The 19065-nt window shown below is 44.1% G+C and overlaps 1 protein-coding gene across 1 annotated transcript in view; it reads right to left on the bottom strand.

Annotated features, from left to right (window-relative positions):
* Positions 1-19065, bottom strand: part of grin3a (glutamate receptor, ionotropic, N-methyl-D-aspartate 3A) — a 141054-nt gene that overhangs the window by 45507 nt on the left and 76482 nt on the right. The window contains exons 5-6 of the mRNA XM_029692449.1: positions 13333-13478; positions 821-936 (exon numbers count right to left, since the gene is read on the bottom strand). Coding sequence (XP_029548309.1) covers positions 821-936; positions 13333-13478 — 262 coding nt within the window. The remainder of the gene's footprint in view (positions 1-820; positions 937-13332; positions 13479-19065) is intronic.

The following is a 19065-nucleotide window of genomic DNA, read 5'->3' as shown; positions in this document are numbered from 1 at the left end:
AAAAACCCAGCAGGGTTGCGGTTCTTGACACACTCAATCCAGTGTGCCTGGTACCTACTACCATACCCCTTTCAAAGGCACTTAAATATTTTGTCTTGCCCATTCACCCTCTGAATGGCACACATACACATCCATGTCTCAGTTGTCTCAAGGCTTAAAAATCCTTCTGAAACCTGTCTCCTCCCCTTCATCTACAGTGGATTTAACAGGTGACATCAATAAGGGATCATAGCTTTCACCTCGATTCACCTGGTCAGCCAGTCTATGTATTCGAAAAAGCAGGTTCCTAATGTTGTGTACCCTCAGTGTATATTTCTACCAACCATTTCATTTGTTTGGCTTATTTTTTAAGGTTTTAGGGTGAACTTCAGGGTTAAAGGAATGCATTCTGGGAAATGTAGTATTTTCCACATATTGAACGAAATGTAAGTAATTCATGAAATAAAAATTAGACTTTTGTCACTTTGTCCTAAAAATAAATTACTTCATCAATATTTTAGACGCATGTATATAATGATATCTGTGATGTTTTCTGTGATTTCAAATATATTTCCTTTAATTTAAATTATAATTGTACTTCTGTATCTTGTTTAAAACTTAAATTCAAATTCAATTGAAATTCAAGAATTGAACTGGAATTTGATGCATTCAGGTCTGAATTGAGCACAACCCTGCTGGGTATAGCCCTGTCTTACTATATTCTTGCTACCAGTGGTTCTATATCTAATGTGAAAAGGAGAGGAAACAGAGGGTGTTCCTGTCTGGTTCCTCTTTAGTATGGATATAGCATTAACACGTTATTTCATGTCAATATACTTGCCTTCAATCGCAAACGGTTTCCCCACAGTGAGTGTCTTGCATTCTGCATCTATAGACACCTCGTAGTCTAGTAAGGCCTTGTCCATGATGAAAGCATCAAGTTGCTGTGGATCATGCCTGAAACAACAGAAGAAGATTTACTACTGAATTGCACCTCTGTCTAACATTGACTAAAATGAAGGGATGATTCTTTTTAATTCAAGTCAATTCAGCCTTTAAATGTAGATGTTCAAAAGACATAACATTTGCTGTTTCATGTCCTGACGGTTTTAGTTCAAGTGTGAGAATACTGATGTTCGTTTTTTCAAGAAAAAAAGTTCCTAGCGCCCAAGTGGGTTACCCTGTAAAAAGTGCTTACTAATATATTGTGTTGGAAATCAATGACCCAAGCCCAGCTCAGTTAATCCCTACCATTGTGTTGCTGAGTAATCATAACGCTTCAGCAAATGTACATTATACCAGGGGTGTTGGAAGACACAATGTAAGTAACCTAATTTATGTCCCTCTAACTGCCCTGAATGCCTCTGCTGATCCTACAGCTATTGTATGCAGTAATCATGAGCCTATGAACCATATTTATACTGTTAGCACTGAGGTGGTATGCCCTAGTAGGAAATCCACTGTGTGCAGCTCACCCTGGACTAATAAAAATAACCTGAGCATGTCTACCTCTGCTAAGCTTCCCAGTAAAGCAATGAAAACAATCAAGCATCCCAGAAAAGTGCTAAAATGGCCCATATTAACATATGTAGCTTAAGAAACAAAGTTCATGAAATCAATAACTTGCTAGTTACAGATGATATTCATATTATGACAATCTCTGAAACTCACTTAGATAATACCTTTGATGATACAGTGGTAGCAATACATGGTTATAACATCTACAGAAAAGACTGAAATGCCAACGGAGGAGGTGTTGCTGTTTATATTCAGAACCACATTCCTGTAAAGCTTAGAGACGATCTCATGTTAAATACTGTTGAAGTAACATGGCTACAGGTTCATCTGCCTCACCTAAAGCCCATTCTGGTGGGAAGCTGCTATAGACCACCAAGTGCTAACAGTCAGTATCTGGATAACGTGTGAAATGCTTGATAATGTATGTGATATCAACAGAGAGGTATATTTTCAGGGTGATTGCAATATTGACTGGCTTTCATCAAGCTCCCCACTCAAGAAAAAGCTTCAAACTGTAACCAGTGCCTGCAACCTGGTTCAGGTTATCAGTCAAACTACCAGGGTAGTTACAAACAGCACAGGAATTAAATCATCAACATGTATTGATCACATCTTTACAAATGCTGCATGAATGTGTTTTAAAACAGTATCCAAATCCATAGGATGTAGTGATCACAATGTAGTATCCATATCTAGGAAAACCACATTTTCAAGGGTTTGGCCTAATATAGTGTATAAGAGGTCATACAATAAGTTTTGTAGTGATTCCTATGATATTGATGTAAAGATTATTTGTTGGTCTTTGGTGTGTAATGAGGGACAATCAGATGCTACACTTGACATATTTATGAAATGTCTTATTTCAGTTACCAATAAGCATGCGCCCATAAAGAAAATGACTGTAAAAATGTTAAATCCCCGTAGATTGATGAGGAATTGAAAAAATGTTAGGTTGAAGTGATGAGGCAAAATGGCAAATAAGTTTGGCTGCAAAACCGATTGGCAAACATACTACAAATTGAGAATCATGTGACTAAACTGAATAAAAAGAAGAAACTATACTATAATACTAAGATAAATTATATAAAGAATGATAGTAAAAATCTTTGGAGCACCTTAAATGAAATTCTTGTAAAAAAAGGCAAACTCAGCTCCATCGTTTATTGAATCAGATGGCTCATTCATCACAAAACCCACTTTATTGCCAACTACTTTAATGATTTTTTTCTTGGCAAGATTAGCAAACTTAGGCATGACATGCTATCAATAAGCACTACACATCCAAGTACAACTGACCAAAGACAAGCATTGTAATTTTGAATGCTGTAAAGTGAGTGTGGAAGAAGTGACACAAGCCTGACAACTTGACAACTTGAATAGAAAGTTACTGAGGATAATTGCGAATGATATTGCCACTCATATTTTGCTATATCTTCAATCTAAGCCTACTAGAAAGTGGCCCGGAGGAAAGCAAAAGTCATTCTGCTACCCAAGAATAGTAAAGCCCCCTTTACCGCCTCAAATAGATAACCAATCAGCCTGTTACCAACCCTTAGTAAACTTTGTGGAAAAATGTGTTTGACCAGATACAATGTCATAGTATCCATCGTGGATTTGAAAGGAGGACCAAGGCAAAGCAGAAGTGTGGACACTCATGTTTCTTTAATTAACAAAACAAGTAAAGTATCCACTGGGAAAAACAATAAACAAAACAATGAACAGTACTCACGATACGACAGTGTAGCAGGCTAAACCAAAAAAAGCAGTGCTCACCACAATTCCCCACAACCCCCAGTGACAAACATATTCCTACATATATGACTCCCAATCAGGAACAATGATCCCCAGCTGTTCCTGATCAGGAGTCACAAGACACAGAGAACATTCAAACACACACACACACAAGACTGCCACATCCTGACCCCCAAACTACTACAACAGCTCCATCTGCTGGTCAGGACGTGACAGTACCCCCCCTCAAGGTGCAGACCCCGGAATGCACCTAACCACAAAACAAAACACCAACAAACAAAATCCCCAACAAAACCCATAAACACTAACCCTTAAACAATAAGGGAGGGAAGGGAGGGTGGCTGCCGTCACCGACGGCACTGTGCTACACCCTCCCTCCCCAACCCACCTATCCTGGAGGTGGCTCAGTTGCAGGCCGTTCCTGGCTGTCGGGGCATTCTGTCACAGTATCCATCGTGGATTTGAAAGGAGGACCAAGGCGCAGCAGAAGTGTGGACACTCATGTTTCTTTAATTAACAAAACAAGTAAAGTATCCACTGGGAAAAACAATGAACAGTACTCACGATACGACAGTGTAGCAGGCTAAACCAAAAAAAGCAGTGCTCACCACAATTCCCCACAACCCCCAGTGACAAACATACTCCTACATATTTGACTCCCAATCAGGAACAACGATCCCCAGCTGTTCCTGATCAGGAGTCACAAGACACAGAGAACATTCAAACACACACACACACAAGACTGCCACATCCTGACCCCCAAACTACTACAACAGCTCCATCTGCTGGTCAGGACGTGACATACAATGCTATTTCACAGTAAACAAATTGACAATAGTCTTTCAGCATGCTTATAGGGAAGGACATTCAACAAGCACAGCACTTACACAAATGACTGATGGTTGGCTGAGAGAAATTTATTATAAAAAAATTGTGTGACTTTGGTGACTTCAGTTTGACTTTGGACAATATCGATCACAGTTTGCTCCTGAAAAAACGTATGTGTTATGGCTTTACAGCCCCTGCTATAATGTGGATAAAGAGTTACCTGTCTAACAGAGCACAGAGGGTGTTCTTTAATGGAAGCCTCTCCAACATAATCCAGGTAGAATCAGGAATTCCCCAGGACAGCTGTCTATGCCCCTTACTTTTTACAATCTTTACTAATGACATGCCACTGGCTTTGAGTAAAGCCAGTGTGTCTATGTATGCGGGTGACTCAGCACTATACACATCAGCTACTACAGTGACTGAAATAACTGCAACACTTAACAAAGAGCTGCAATTAGCTTCATAATGGGTGGAAAGGAATAAATCAGTCTAAAAAAAGCATGGTATTTGGGACAAATCATTCACTAATCCCTTAATCTCAAACAAATTTTGTAATGAATAATGTGTAAATTGATCAAGTTGAGGAGACTAAACTGCTTGGAGTAACCCTAGGTTATAAACTGTCATGGCCACAACATATTGATACAACAGTAGCTAAGATATGGAGAAGTTTGTCCATAATAAAGCACTGCTCTGCCTTCTTAACAACACTATCAACAAGGCAGGTCCTACAGGCCCTAGTTTCTACCTTCTTAACAACACTATCAACAAGGCAGGTCCTACAGGCCCTAGTTTCTACCTTCTTAACAACACTATCAACAAGGCAGATCCTACAGGCCCTAGTTTCTACCTTCTTAACAACACTATCAACAAGGCAGGTCCTACAGGCCCTAGTTTCTACCTTCTTAACAACACAATCAACAAGGCTGGTCCTACAGGCCCTAGTTTCTACCTTCTTAACAACACTATCAACAAGGCAGGTCCTACAGGCCCTAGTTTCTACCTTCTTAACAACACTATCAACAAGGCAGGTCCTACAGGCCCTAGTTTCTACCTTCTCAACAACACAATCAACAAGGCTGGTCCTACAGGCCCTAGTTTCTACCTTCTTAACAACACTATCAACAAGGCAGGTCCTACAGGCCCTAGTTTCTACCTTCTTAACAACACTATCAACAAGGCTGGTCCTACAGGCCCTAGTTTTGTCACACCTGGACTAATGTTCAGTCATGTGGTCAGGTGCCACATAGAGGGATTTAGGAAAATTACAATTGGCTCAGAACAGGGCAGCACAGCTGGCCCTTAAATGTACACTGAGAGCTAACATTAATAATATGCATGTCAATCTCTCATGGGTCAAAGTGGAGGAGAGATTGACTTCATCACTACTTGTTTTAGTAAGAAGTGTTGACAAGCTGAATGTCCTGAGCTGTCTGTTTAAACTACTGGCACATCCATGCATACCCCACAAGGCATGCCACCGAAAGTCTCTTCACAGTCCCCAAGTCCAGAACAGACTATGGGAGGCGCACAGTACAACATAGAGCCATGACTACATGGAACTCTATTCCACATCAGGTAACTCATGCAAGCAGTAGAATAAGATTTAAGAAACAGATAAAAATTCACCTTATGGAACAGTCGGGATGTGAAGAGACACACACACAGGTAGAAACACAGGCATACACACATGTACATTGTAATAATTTTGTATGGTGATATAAAACATTTTGTATTATAGATATGTAGTGGTCTATTGATGTTATATGATGTACTGTTTTATCTTTTGTTTTATGTGTGATGTAAGTGTCTTAATGTGTTTGGAAACCAGGAAGAGTAGCTGCTGTCTTGACAGGAACTAATGGGGATCCATAATAAACCCCAGGAAGACTAGCTGCTGTCTTGGCAGGAAGTTATGGGGATCCATAATAAACCCCAGGAAGAGTAGCTGCTGTCTTGACAGGAACTAATGGGGATCCATAATAAACCCCAGGAAGAGTAGCTGCTGCCTTGACAGGAACTAATGGGGATCCATAATAAACCCCAGGAAGAGTAGCTGCTGTCTTGACAGGAACTAATGGGGATCCATAATAAACCCCAGGAAGAGTAGCTGCTGCCTTGGCAGGAACTAATGGGGATCCATAATAAACCCCAGGAAGAGTAGCTGCTGCTTTGGCAGGAACTAATGGGGATCGATAATAAACCCCAGGAAGAGTAGCTGCTGCCTTGGCAGGAACTAATGGGGATCCATAATAAACCCCAGGAAGAGTAGCTGCTGCTTTGGCAGGAACAAATGGGGATCCATAATAAATACAAATGCAAGCTATTAACACTAAATATATTACTGCTGTTTTTGAATGAAACCCAGACAAGCAGACGCAGTCTGCAATTCCTTATCAAAATGAATGGATCTTAACACTGCAAAGCAAGTGCCAGTCTTTCCATAGAATAGTCCTCTCCTCTCGCACAACGGGAGAAAGATATTGTATATTCCGTCAACCCGATCTCAGCGCCCAGCTCCATTACCTCGGCTCTGCTCTGCTCCACAGAAGATGTGAGATGACTTGAGAAACAGTTTCAGATTTCAAAAAGAAAAAAGTGAACAAAGCACAGGGCCACTAACGCTGTTACTCACTTCCGGAAGTATAGCTTGATGCCTGGAGACAGTTTCAGATTGGGTAGTAGAGTTGGAGACAGTTTCAGATTGGGTAGCAGAGTTGGAGACAGTTTCAGATTGGGTAGCAGAGTTGGAGACAGTTTCAGATTAGGTAGCAGAATTGGGGACAGTTTCAGATTGGGCTGCAGAGTTGGAGACAGTTTCTGATTGGGTAGCAGAGTTGGAGACAGTTTCAGATTGGTTGGACAGGATCAAAAGGACGGGGTGGATAGATTACCACCCCAGTCGCCCTGGGTTTCAACTTTATCTGTTTGAACTAAATATACCAATAGAAAAGTTGAAAAAACCTGCAAAATACCCTTCTAGACAGATTCAAGCTCTCCAGACAGACTCAAGCCAACTCCATGCAGGCTCAAGCCAACTCCATGCAGGCTCAAGCCAACTCCAGGCAGATTCAAGCTCTCCAGACAGACTCAAGACAACTCAATGCCGACTCAAGCCAACTCCAGGCAGGCTCAAGCCAACTCCAGGCAGGCTCAAGCCAACTCCAGGCAGGCTCAAGCCAACTCCATGCAGGCTCAAGCCAACTCCAGGCAGGCTCAAGCTAACTCTAAAAGGATTAATCCAGAAGAGTCTAACTCTGTCTAAGCTGTGGGAGGGAAGGGGGGGGGGCGGTTCTACTAAGCGATATGGAATTGTTTTAAGAAGGTCATACAAAGGATAATTTAGCTATTTGATTTAGAATTTGAAGACCCCTTGAAGTATAAAAAATATACATTAAACAAGTATTTGATGAAAAATGCATTGAGTAACAGATTCACTACATGGAATAACAAATTGTCCCCAAAACATTTTTTAAAGGAAGTTTATTCGGAAGTGTCTGTCCTATATCTGAGAGATATATAAAAAAAAAAAAACATTGGTTATTTTTTTGCAATGTATGATTTCAAATTTGAAGAACCCCTTGAAGTATAAAAAAATATATATTAAACAAGTATTTGATGAAAAACGCACCCTTTATTTTTGGCACTAAACAGTCTCCATATATACTTCCATAAATTTTATCAACTGGTACCGGGGGACCTACAGACAAGTCTTGTGAGGCCTGTGGGAAGTGCAAATTGACCGAGATGTACGTGCTTGTGAGATTCTCACCTTTCCACAGAGTGATCATATTAGTGTGTAGTCCAAAATGTTCGGACACTATACACAGAAGTTGGCAGATCGGCTGTACCAACTACAGATGAGTCCCAAGACGCTTGTGAGGGGGTCATAGAGCAAAATGGAGAATACTTGTCACATCCTGACCATTGAGTGCGCTTATTTTCTATGGTAGAGTAGGTCAGGGCGTGACTGGGGGGTTTATCTAGTTTCTTTTTCTAGTTTCTTTTTTCTATGTTGGGGTTTTTGTATGATTCCCAATTAGAGGCAGCTGGTCATCGTTGTCTCTAATTGGGGATCATATTTAAGTAGTTGTTTTTTTGGGGAGATTATTTTGAGTTAGTGCATGTTGCACCTCTGTCGTCACGGTTTGTTGTTTGTTTATAGTTTGTGACAATACTGTTGTGTTCGTGAGAGTCTCATCTTTTCATGGAGGGGTCATAATATGTAGGCCAAACCATTCGGACACTACAGATGATTTTGTGAGAAGACCGATTTTCACGATGTCTCATGGTCTGACAAACACCGGTCTAACTCTGTCACCTGTCACCGCATATGCGAAAGTACGACATAAGCAGATGCGGTGGATTGAAACTTATCCAATGCAAAAAATATATCTCTCGAGCATAAACTGACAGATTTTTATGGGGACTTTTGTATTATGCTAATTAGATCTACGTGGGAGTGCTGACATCGGTCTTTGGGGGTTTTAACTGGCACCAGTCAGGCACCGTGTTATGCGGTGATGCATACGGTATCCTCAGTGCGCATTCACAGCCCGGTGCGCTCGTTGCCGGCTCCCACATTTGCCGGGCTAAAGTGAGCATTCAGCCAGGACGGGTTGTGCTGGCTCAGCACTCCTGGTCTCCAGTACGCCTCCTCGGTCCAGGATATCCTGCGCCAGCTCTACTGTTGCCAGTGCGCCTACACAGCCCAGTGCGTCCTGTGCCAGCACCCCGCACTTGCCAGGCTAAAGTGAGCATCCAGCCAGGACGGGTTGTGCTAGCCCTATGCTCCAGACCTCCAGTGCACCTCCACGCACCCGGTCTCCAGTGCGTCTCTCCAGCCTGGTACTCAAAGCCAACGCTCAAAGGCAGACTCAAGCAAACTCCAGGCAGACTCGAGCCAACGCTCAAAGTCACACTAGGCAGACTCAAGCCAATGCTCAACAGCAGAGTCAAGCCAACACTCAAAGTATTTGAGTCAATTTTATGTTTCTGGAGTGACATTGAGCATTGGCTTGAGTATTGCTGGAGTGACATTGAGTGTTGGCTTGAGTCTGCCTGGAGTGACTTTGAGCGTCGGCTTGAGTCTACCTTTGAGCGTTGGCAGACTCAAGCCAATGCTCAAAGTCACTTCGGGCAGACTCAAGCCAACGCTCAAAGGCAGACTCAAACCAGATCCAGGCAGACTCAAGCCAACTCTCAAAGGCAAGAAAATGTTTAAATGCAGATTGAAGCCAACGTTCAAAGTCACTCCAGGCAGGATCAAGCCAATACTCAATGGTAGATTCAAGCCTACTCCAGCCAACTCCGAGCAGACTCAAGCCACCACTCAAAGGCAGACTCAAGCCAATGCTCAAAGGCAGACTTAAGCCAATGCTCAAAGTCACTCAAGGCAGACTTAAGCCAACACTCAAAGGCAGACTCAAGCCAATGCTCAAAGTCACTCAAGGCAGTCTTAATAAGCCACCACTCAAAGGCAGACTTAAGCCAACACTCAAAGGCAGACTCAAGCCAATGTTCAAAGGCAGACTCAAGCAAACTCCAGGCAGACTCAAGCCAACACTCAAAGTCACTCTAGGCAGACTCAAGCCAATGCTCAAAGCACTGAAATTGATTTTTCAAATATTTAAACCCAGGTCTGATTTCCTGTAAACACATATGAACGTGTGAAGTGACTCATCACAGTTTTAACAAAAAATCAATAAGAGCAAGAAGTGAACAAAGCACAGGGCCACAAATGCCGTTAATCACTTCCGGAAATATAGTTTGATATTGATGATGCCTTGAGACATTTCATATTGTTCTTTGCGGGACAGATTTGCTAAACTGAAAGTGCGAACCACTGCATTTAACCATGGCAAGGTGACTGGGAATGTGGACGAATACAAACCGTGTAATTATTCCCTCCGTAAGACAAGTAAACAGGCAAAAAATCAGTATACCGACGTCTTGCGCCTAGACAAGCTAAACACCTTCTTCGCTTGCTTTGAGGATAACACAGTGCCAACGATACGGCCCGCTACCAATAACCTCTCACTCAAAATCAACAAAACAAAGGAGCTGATTTTGGACTATAGGAAACAGCAGAGGGAGCACCCCCATATCCACATCAGCGGTACCGCAATGGAGAAGGTGGAAAGCTTCAAGTTCCTCGGCGTACACATCGCTGACAAACTGAAATGGTCCACCCACACAGACAGTGTGGTGAAGAAGGTTCAACAGCGTCTCTTCAACCTCAGGCTGAAAAAAATTGGCTTGACACCTAAAACCCTCACAAACTTTTACAGATGTACAATTGAGAGCATCATGTCGGGCTGTATCACTGACTGATACGTGAACTGCACTGTCCGCAACCTCAGGGTTTTCCAGAGGGTGGTGCGGTCTGTCCAACGTATCACCGGGGGGCAAACTACCTGCCCTCCAGTACACCTACAGCACGCGATGTCACAGGAAGGACAAAAAGATAATCAAGGACAACAACCACCCAACCCACTGCCTGTTCACCCCGCTATCATCCAGAAGGCGAGGTCAGTACAGGTGCATCAAAATAGGGACCGAGAGACTGAGAAACTGCATCTATCTCAAGGCCTTCAGACTGTTACAGTAAACAGCCATCACTAGCACATTAGAGGCTGCTTTCCTATATACATAGACTTGAAATCACTGGCCACTTTAATAATAGAACACTAGTCATTTTAATAATGTTTACATATTTTACATTACTAATCTTACATGTATATACTGTATTCTATTCTACTGTATCTTAGTATATGCCGCTCTGACATTGCTTGTCCAAATATTTAATATTACTCATTAAAGGGTTTTCTAAATGTTTACTATTTTCTCCATTGTAGAATAATAGTGAAGACATCAAAACTAAGAAATAACACATATGGAATCATGTAGTAACCAACAAAGTGTTAAACAAATCAAAATATATTTTATATTCTTCAAAGTAGCTACCCTTTGTCTTGATAACAGCTTTGCACACTCTTGGCATTCTCTCAACCAGCTTCACCTGGAATGCTTTCCCAACAGTCTTGAAGGAGTTCCCACATATGCTGAGCACTTGTTGGCTGCTTTTCATTCACTCTGCGGTCCGACTCAACCCAAACCATCTCAATTGGGTTGAGTTCGGGTGATTGTGGAGGCCAGGTCATCTGATGCAGTACTCCATTACTCTCCTTCTTGGTCAAATAGCCCTTACACAGCCTGGAGGTGTGATGTGTAATTGTCCTGCTGAAAAACTAATGATAGTCCCACTAAGCGCAAATGAGATGGGATGGCGTATCGCTGAAGAATGTTATTGCAGGAAAGCAACCCCAAACCATCACGCCTCCTCCTCCATGCTTCACGGTGGGAACCAAACATGCAAAGATCCTCCGTTCACCTACTTTGCGTCTCACAAAAACACGGCGGTTGGAACAAACAATCTCAAATTTGGACATATCAGACCAAGGACAGATTTCCACCCATCTATTGTCCATTGCTCGTGTTTCATGGCCCAAGCAGGTAGAGAGAATGCCAAGAGTGTGCAAATATGTCATCAAGGAAAAGGGTTGCTACTTTGAAGAATATAAAATATAAAATATATTGTGATTTATTTAACACTTATTTATTTACTACATGATTCCATATGTGTTATTTCATAGACCTTTTTTCCTGACAGCTAAAGATCCAAGAGCATCTGCTGTGGTAAATGCATGATCATTGAGAAGTGAGATACAGTTGTAGCCTGTGTTACAGGCTGACTACACCGCTCACTTCGTGTGCACGAGCGTTGCAAAATAAATGTAGAAATCTATGTTATTCAAATATTGCACCCACAATGCTCGCACGCGCAAATGATTGTCTGCGTTGCCAAGGGCTAAAATAGAAGTTAGTTCTATTTCTGACGCAGATCGCGCTGCAAGTCCTGCCTCTCCCATCTCCTCATTGGTTTATAGAAACAAGTACCCAATCTCCTCATTGGTTATACCCACGTGGGTGACTGAAAGACGAACAAGGTCAGTGGTGGTAAGGCACCTAATTTATGAAAGTTGCTAATCGCAATATAAAGTCAAGAGAAGAAAAAGCCTAGAAGGAGGAGAGATGACTAGAAACGATTCAGTTGACCATTTTTTGTGTGGATTAATTGTCAGAGTAGAGGACCTTGTGCTTTTCAGGTAAAATAACAACTCAATGTTTAGATCCCAGGACAAATTAGCTAGCAACAGCAAGCTAGCTAAATATGAGAAATTAGCTAGCAAGTGCAAGTCTCAGATAACATTAACATGGTGTAGCTATGTGGACGGTTACCTACGGATCTGCAGTCTCAGATAACATTAACATGATGTAGCTTTGTGGACGGTTACCTACGGATCTGCAGTCTCAGATAACATTAACATGATGTAGCTTTGTGGGCGGTTACTTACGGATCTGCAGTCTCAGATAACATTAACATGATGTAGCTTTGTGGGCGGTTACCTACGGATCTGTAGTCTCAGATAACATTAACATGATGTAGCTTTGTGGGCGGTTGGTTGCCTACGGATCTGCAGTCTCAGGTGTAGCTTTGTGGGCAGTTACCTACGGATCTGCAGTCTCAGGTGTAGCTTTGTGGGCGGTTACATACGGATCTGCAGTCTCAGGTGTAGCTTTGTGGGTGGTTACCTACGGATCTGCAGTCTCAGATAACATTAACATGATGTAGCTTTGTGGGCGCTTACCTATGTATTTGCAGTCTCAGGTGTAGCTTTTATGGGCATTTACCTACGGATCTGCAGTCTGAGGTGTAGCTTTGTGGGCGGTTACCTACGGATCTGCAGTCTGAGGTAACATTAACATGGTGTAGGTTTGTTTAACTAGAGCGCTGGCCACAGACTTTGTAAATCTGTCTATCTTTGTCAGAGTATTTTATGTGGGACTTTCTGACATATTCAGAACAGTTATGAAGTCTCCCATTGCCGGTATTATGCCTGTACTTGGGTGGCAGGTAGGCTAGTGGTTAGAGCGTTGGGCCAGTAACTGAAAGGTTGCTATATCGAATCCCCGAACTCACAAGGTAAAAATCTGTCATTGTGCCCCTGAACAAGGCAGTGAATCCACTATTCCTAGGCTGTCATTGTAAATAAGAATTTGTTCTTAAACTGACTTTCCTAGTTAAATAAAATACTGTATAATCTTGGTACCTGTGATGAATCAGTACTGTTAAATGTTGGTACCCGTGTTAAAGCTGTGATGAGTTAGTATTGTATAGTCATGACTCACTTCAGATGTTCTATTCCACCTGGGGTTGCTGGAACGTTGTACCGTCTCATGTAGTCGTGCATCTCTGGAAAGCTTTTCTTCAGGTAATCCTCGGCACTGCTCTCCCGGACCGTGGCGAAGCGGAACCCCTGTGATGGGTGATGAAGCTGGAAGAACAGAAAATATGGAACTGTTACTGTGGTCTCTAACCTCCTTGAACTGTTACTGTGGTCTCTAACCTACTGGAACTGTTACTGTGGTCTCTAACCTCCTGGAACTGTTACTGTGGTCTCTAACCTCCTGGAACTGTTACTGTGGTCTCTAACCTCCTGGAACTGTTACTGTGGTCTCTAACCTCCTGGAACTGTTACTGTGGTCTCTAACCTCCTGGAACTGTTACCGTGGTCTCTAACCTCCTGGAACTGTTACCGTGGTCTCTAACCTCCTGGAACTGTTACTGTGGTCTCTAACCTCCTGGAACTGTTACTGTGGTCTCTAACCTCCTGGAACTGTTACTGTGGTCTCTAACCTCCTGGAACTGTTACTGTGGTCTCTAACCTCCTGGAACTATTACTGTGGCCTCTAACCTCCTGGAACTGTTACTGGGGTCTCTCACCTCCTGGAACTGTTACTGTGGTCTCTAACCTCCTGGAACTGTTACTGTGGTCTCTAACCTCCTGGAACTGTTACTGTGGTCTCTAACCTCCTGGAACTGTTACTGTGGTCTCTAACCTCCTGGAACTGTTACTGTGGTCTCTAACCTCCTGGAACTGTTACTGTGGTCTGTAACCTCCAGGAACTGTTACTGTGGCCTCTAACCTCCTGGAACTGTTACTGTGGTCTCTAACTTCCTGCAACTGTTACTGTGGACTCTAACCTCCTGGAACTGTTACTGTGGTCTCTAACCTCCTGGAACTGTTACTGTGGTCTCTAACCTCCTGGAACTGTTACTGTGGTCTCTAACCTCCTGGAACTGTTACTGTGGTCTCCTCCTCCTGGGACTGTTACTGTGGTCTCTAACCTCCTGGAACTGTTAATGTGGTCTCTATTTTCCTGGAACTGTTACTGTGGTCTCTAACCACCTGGAACTGTTACTGTGGTCTCCTACCTCCTGGAACTGTTACTGTGGTCTCTAACCTCCTGGAACTGTTACTGTGGTCTCTAACCTCCTGGAACTGTTACTGTGGTCTCTAACCTCCTGGAACTGTTACTGTGGTCTCTAACCTCCTGGAACTGTTACTGTGGTCTGTAACCTCCAGTAACTGTTACTGTGGTCTCTAACCTCCTGGAACTGTTACTGTGGTCTATAACCTCCTGGAACTGTTACTGTGGCCTCTAACTTCCTGGAACTGTTACTGTGGTCTCTCACCTCCTGGAACTGTTACTGTGGTCTCTCACCTCCTGGAACTGTTACTGTGGTCTCTAACCTCCTGGAACTGTTACTGTGGCCTCTAACCTCCTGGAACTGTTACTGTGGTCTCTCACCTCCTGGAACTGTTACTGTGGTCTCTCACTTCCTGGAACTGTTACTGTGGTCTCTAACCTCCTGGAACTGTTACTGTGGTCTCTAACCTCCTGGAACTGTTACTGTGGTCTCTAACCTCCTGGAACTGTTACTGTGGTCTAATAACTTCTGGAACTATTACTGTGGTCTCTAACCTCCTGGAACTGTTACTGTGGTCTCTAACCTCCTGGAACTGTTACTGTGGTCTCTAACCTCCTGGAACTGTTACTGTGGTCTCTAACCTCCTGGAACTGTTACTGTGGTCTGTAACCACCAGGAACTGTTACTGTGGCCTCTAACCTCCTGGAACTGTAACTGTGGTCTCTAACCTCCTGGAACTGTTACTGTGGTCTCTAACCTCCTGGAACTGTTACTGTGGTCTCTAACCTCCTGGAACTGTTACTGTGGCCTCTAACCTCCTGGAACTGTTACTGTGGTCTCTAACTTCCTGCAACTGTTACTGTGGACTCTAACCTCCTGGAACTGTTACTGTGGTCTCTAACCTCCTGGAACTGTTACTGTGGTCTCTAACCTCCTGGAACTGTTACTGTGGTCTCTAACCTCCTGGAACTGTTACTGTGGTCTCTAACCTCCTGGAACTGTTACTGTGGTTTCTAACCTCCTGGAACTGTTACTGTGGTCTCCTCCTCCTGGGACTGTTACTGTGGTCTCTAACCTCCTGGAACTGTTACTGTGGTCTCTCACCTCCTGGAACTGTTACTGTGGTCTCTCACCTCCTGGAACTGTTACTGTGGTCTCTAACCTCCTGGAACTGTTACTGTGGCCTCTAACCTCCTGGAACTGTTACTGTGGTCTCTCACCTCCTGGAACTGTTACTGTGGTCTCTCACCTCCTGGAACTGTTACTGTGGTCTCTAACCTCCTGGAACTGTTACTGTGGTCTCTAACCTCCTGGAACTGTTACTGTGGTCTCTAACCTCCTGGAACTGTTACTGTGGTCTAATAACTTCTGGAACTATTACTGTGGTCTCTAACCTCCTGGAACTGTTACTGTGGTCTCTAACCTCCTGGAACTGTTACTGTGGTCTCTAACCTCCTGGAACTGTTACTGTGGTTTCTAACCTCCTGGAACTGTTACTGTGGTCTCCTCCTCCTGGGACTGTTACTGTGGTCTCTAACCTCCAGGAACTGTTACTGTGGTCTCCCCCCTCCTGGAACTGTTACTGTGGTCTCTCACCTCCTGGAACTGTTACTGTGGTCTCTAACCTCCTGGAACTGTTACTGTGGTCTCTAACCTCCTGGAACTGTTACTGTGGTCTCTAACCTCCTGGAACTGTTACTGTGGTCTAATAACTTCTGGAACTATTACTGTGGTCTCCAAACTCCTGGAACTGTTACTGTGGTCTCTAACCTCCTGGAACTGTTACTGTGGTCTCTAACCTCCTGGAACTGTTACTGTGGTCTCTAACCTCCTGGAACTGTTACTGTGGTCTCTAACCTCCTGGAACTGTTACTGTGGTCTGTAACCTCCAGGAACTGTTACTGTGGCCTCTAACCTCCTGGAACTGTAACTGTGGTCTCTAACCTCCTGGAACTGTTACTGTGGTCTCTAACCTCCTGGAACTGTTACTGTGGTCTCTCACCTCCTGGAACTGTTACTGTGGTCTCTAACCTCCTGGAACTATTACTGTGGCCTCTAACCTCCTGGAACTGTTACTGGGGTCTCTCACCTCCTGGAACTGTTACTGTGGTCTCTAACCTCCTGGAACTGTTACTGTGGTCTCTAACCTCCTGGAACTGTTACTGTGGTCTCTAACCTCCTGGAACTGTTACTGTGGTCTCTAACCTCCTGGAACTGTTACTGTGGTCTCTAACCTCCTGGAACTGTTACTGTGGTCTGTAACCTCCAGGAACTGTTACTGTGGCCTCTAACCTCCTGGAACTGTTACTGTGGTCTCTAACTTCCTGCAACTGTTACTGTGGACTCTAACCTCCTGGAACTGTTACTGTGGTCTCTAACCTCCTGGAACTGTTACTGTGGTCTCTAACCTCCTGGAACTGTTACTGTGGTCTCTAACCTCCTGGAACTGTTACTGTGGTCTCCTCCTCCTGGGACTGTTACTGTGGTCTCTAACCTCCTGGAACTGTTAATGTGGTCTCTATTTTCCTGGAACTGTTACTGTGGTCTCTAACTACCTGGAACTGTTACTGTGGTCTCCTACCTCCTGGAACTGTTACTGTGGTCTCTAACCTCCTGGAACTGTTACTGTGGTCTCTAACCTCCTGGAACTGTTACTGTGGTCTCTAACCTCCTGGAACTGTTACTGTGGTCTCTAACCTCCTGGAACTGTTACTGTGGTCTGTAACCTCCAGTAACTGTTACTGTGGTCTCTAACCTCCTGGAACTGTTACTGTGGTCTATAACCTCCTGGAACTGTTACTGTGGTCTCTCACCTCCTGGAACTGTTACTGTGGTCTCTCACCTCCTGGAACTGTTACTGTGGTCTCTAACCTCCTGGAACTGTTACTGTGGCCTCTAACCTCCTGGAACTGTTACTGTGGTCTCTCACCTCCTGGAACTGTTACTGTGGTCTCTCACCTCCTGGAACTGTTACTGTGGTCTCTAACCTCCTGGAACTGTTACTGTGGTCTCTAACCTCCTGGAACTGTTACTGTGGTCTCTAACCTCCTGGAACTGTTACTGTGGTCTAATAACTTCTGGAACTATTACTGTGGTCTCTAACCTCCTGGAACTGTTACTGTGGTCTCTAACCTCCTGGAACTGTTACTGTGGTCTCTAACCTCCTGGAACTGTTACTGTGGTCTCTAACCTCCTGGAACTGTTACTGTGGTCTGTAACCACCAGGAACTGTTACTGTGGCCTCTAACCTCCTGGAACTGTAACTGTGGTCTCTAACCTCCTGGAACTGTTACTGTGGTCTCTAACCTCCTGGAACTGTTACTGTGGTCTCTAACCTCCTGGAACTGTTACTGTGGCCTCTAACCTCCTGGAACTGTTACTGTGGTCTCTAACTTCCTGCAACTGTTACTGTGGACTCTAACCTCCTGGAACTGTTACTGTGGTCTCTAACCTCCTGGAACTGTTACTGTGGTCTCTAACCTCCTGGAACTGTTACTGTGGTCTCTAACCTCCTGGAACTGTTACTGTGGTCTCTAACCTCCTGTAACTGTTACTGTGGTTTCTAACCTCCTGGAACTGTTACTGTGGTCTCCTCCTCCTGGGACTGTTACTGTGGTCTCTAACCTCCTGGAACTGTTACTGTGGTCTCTCACCTCCTGGAACTGTTACTGTGGTCTCTCACCTCCTGGAACTGTTACTGTGGTCTCTAACCTCCTGGAACTGTTACTGTGGCCTCTAACCTCCTGGAACTGTTACTGTGGTCTCTCACCTCCTGGAACTGTTACTGTGGTCTCTCACCTCCTGGAACTGTTACTGTGGTCTCTAACCTCCTGGAACTGTTACTGTGGTCTCTAACCTCCTGGAACTGTTACTGTGGTATCTAACCTCCTGGAACTGTTACTGTGGTCTAATAACTTCTGGAACTATTACTGTGGTCTCTAACCTCCTGGAACTGTTACTGTGGTCTCTAACCTCCTGGAACTGTTACTGTGGTCTCTAACCTCCTGGAACTGTTACTGTGGTTTCTAACCTCCTGGAACTGTTACTGTGGTCTCCTCCTCCTGGGACTGTTACTGTGGTCTCTAACCTCCAGGAACTGTTACTGTGGTCTCCCCCCTCCTGGAACTGTTACTGTGGTCTCTCACCTCCTGGAACTGTTACTGTGGTCTCTAACCTCCTGGAACTGTTACTGTGGTCTCTAACCTCCTGGAACTGTTACTGTGGTCTCTAACCTCCTGGAACTGTTACTGTGGTCTGTAACCTCCAGGAACTGTTACTGTGGCCTCTAACCTCCTGGAACTGTAACTGTGGTCTCTAACCTCCTGGAACTGTTACTGTGGTCTCTAACCTCCTGAAACTGTTACTGTGGTCTCTAACCTCCTGGAACTGTTACTGTGGCCTCTAACCTCCTGGAACTGTTACTGTGGTCTCTAACTTCCTGCAACTGTTACTGTGGACTCTAACCTCCTGGAACTGTTACTGTGGTCTCTAACCTCCTGGAACTGTTACTGTGGACTCTAACCTCCTGGAACTGTTACTGTGGTCTCCTACTCCTGGAACTGTTACTGTGGTCTCTAACCTCCTGGAACTGTTACTGTGGTCTCTAACCTCCTGGAACTGTTACTGTGGTCTCCTACTCCTGGAACTGT

The sequence above is a fragment of the Salmo trutta genome, chromosome 15, assembly GCF_901001165.1.
Source record: "Salmo trutta chromosome 15, fSalTru1.1, whole genome shotgun sequence".
In the NCBI taxonomy this organism is placed as follows: domain Eukaryota; kingdom Metazoa; phylum Chordata; class Actinopteri; order Salmoniformes; family Salmonidae; genus Salmo; species Salmo trutta.
Note: the sequence above shows the minus strand (reverse complement) of the source record. Positions and strands in the feature narration are given on the sequence as shown.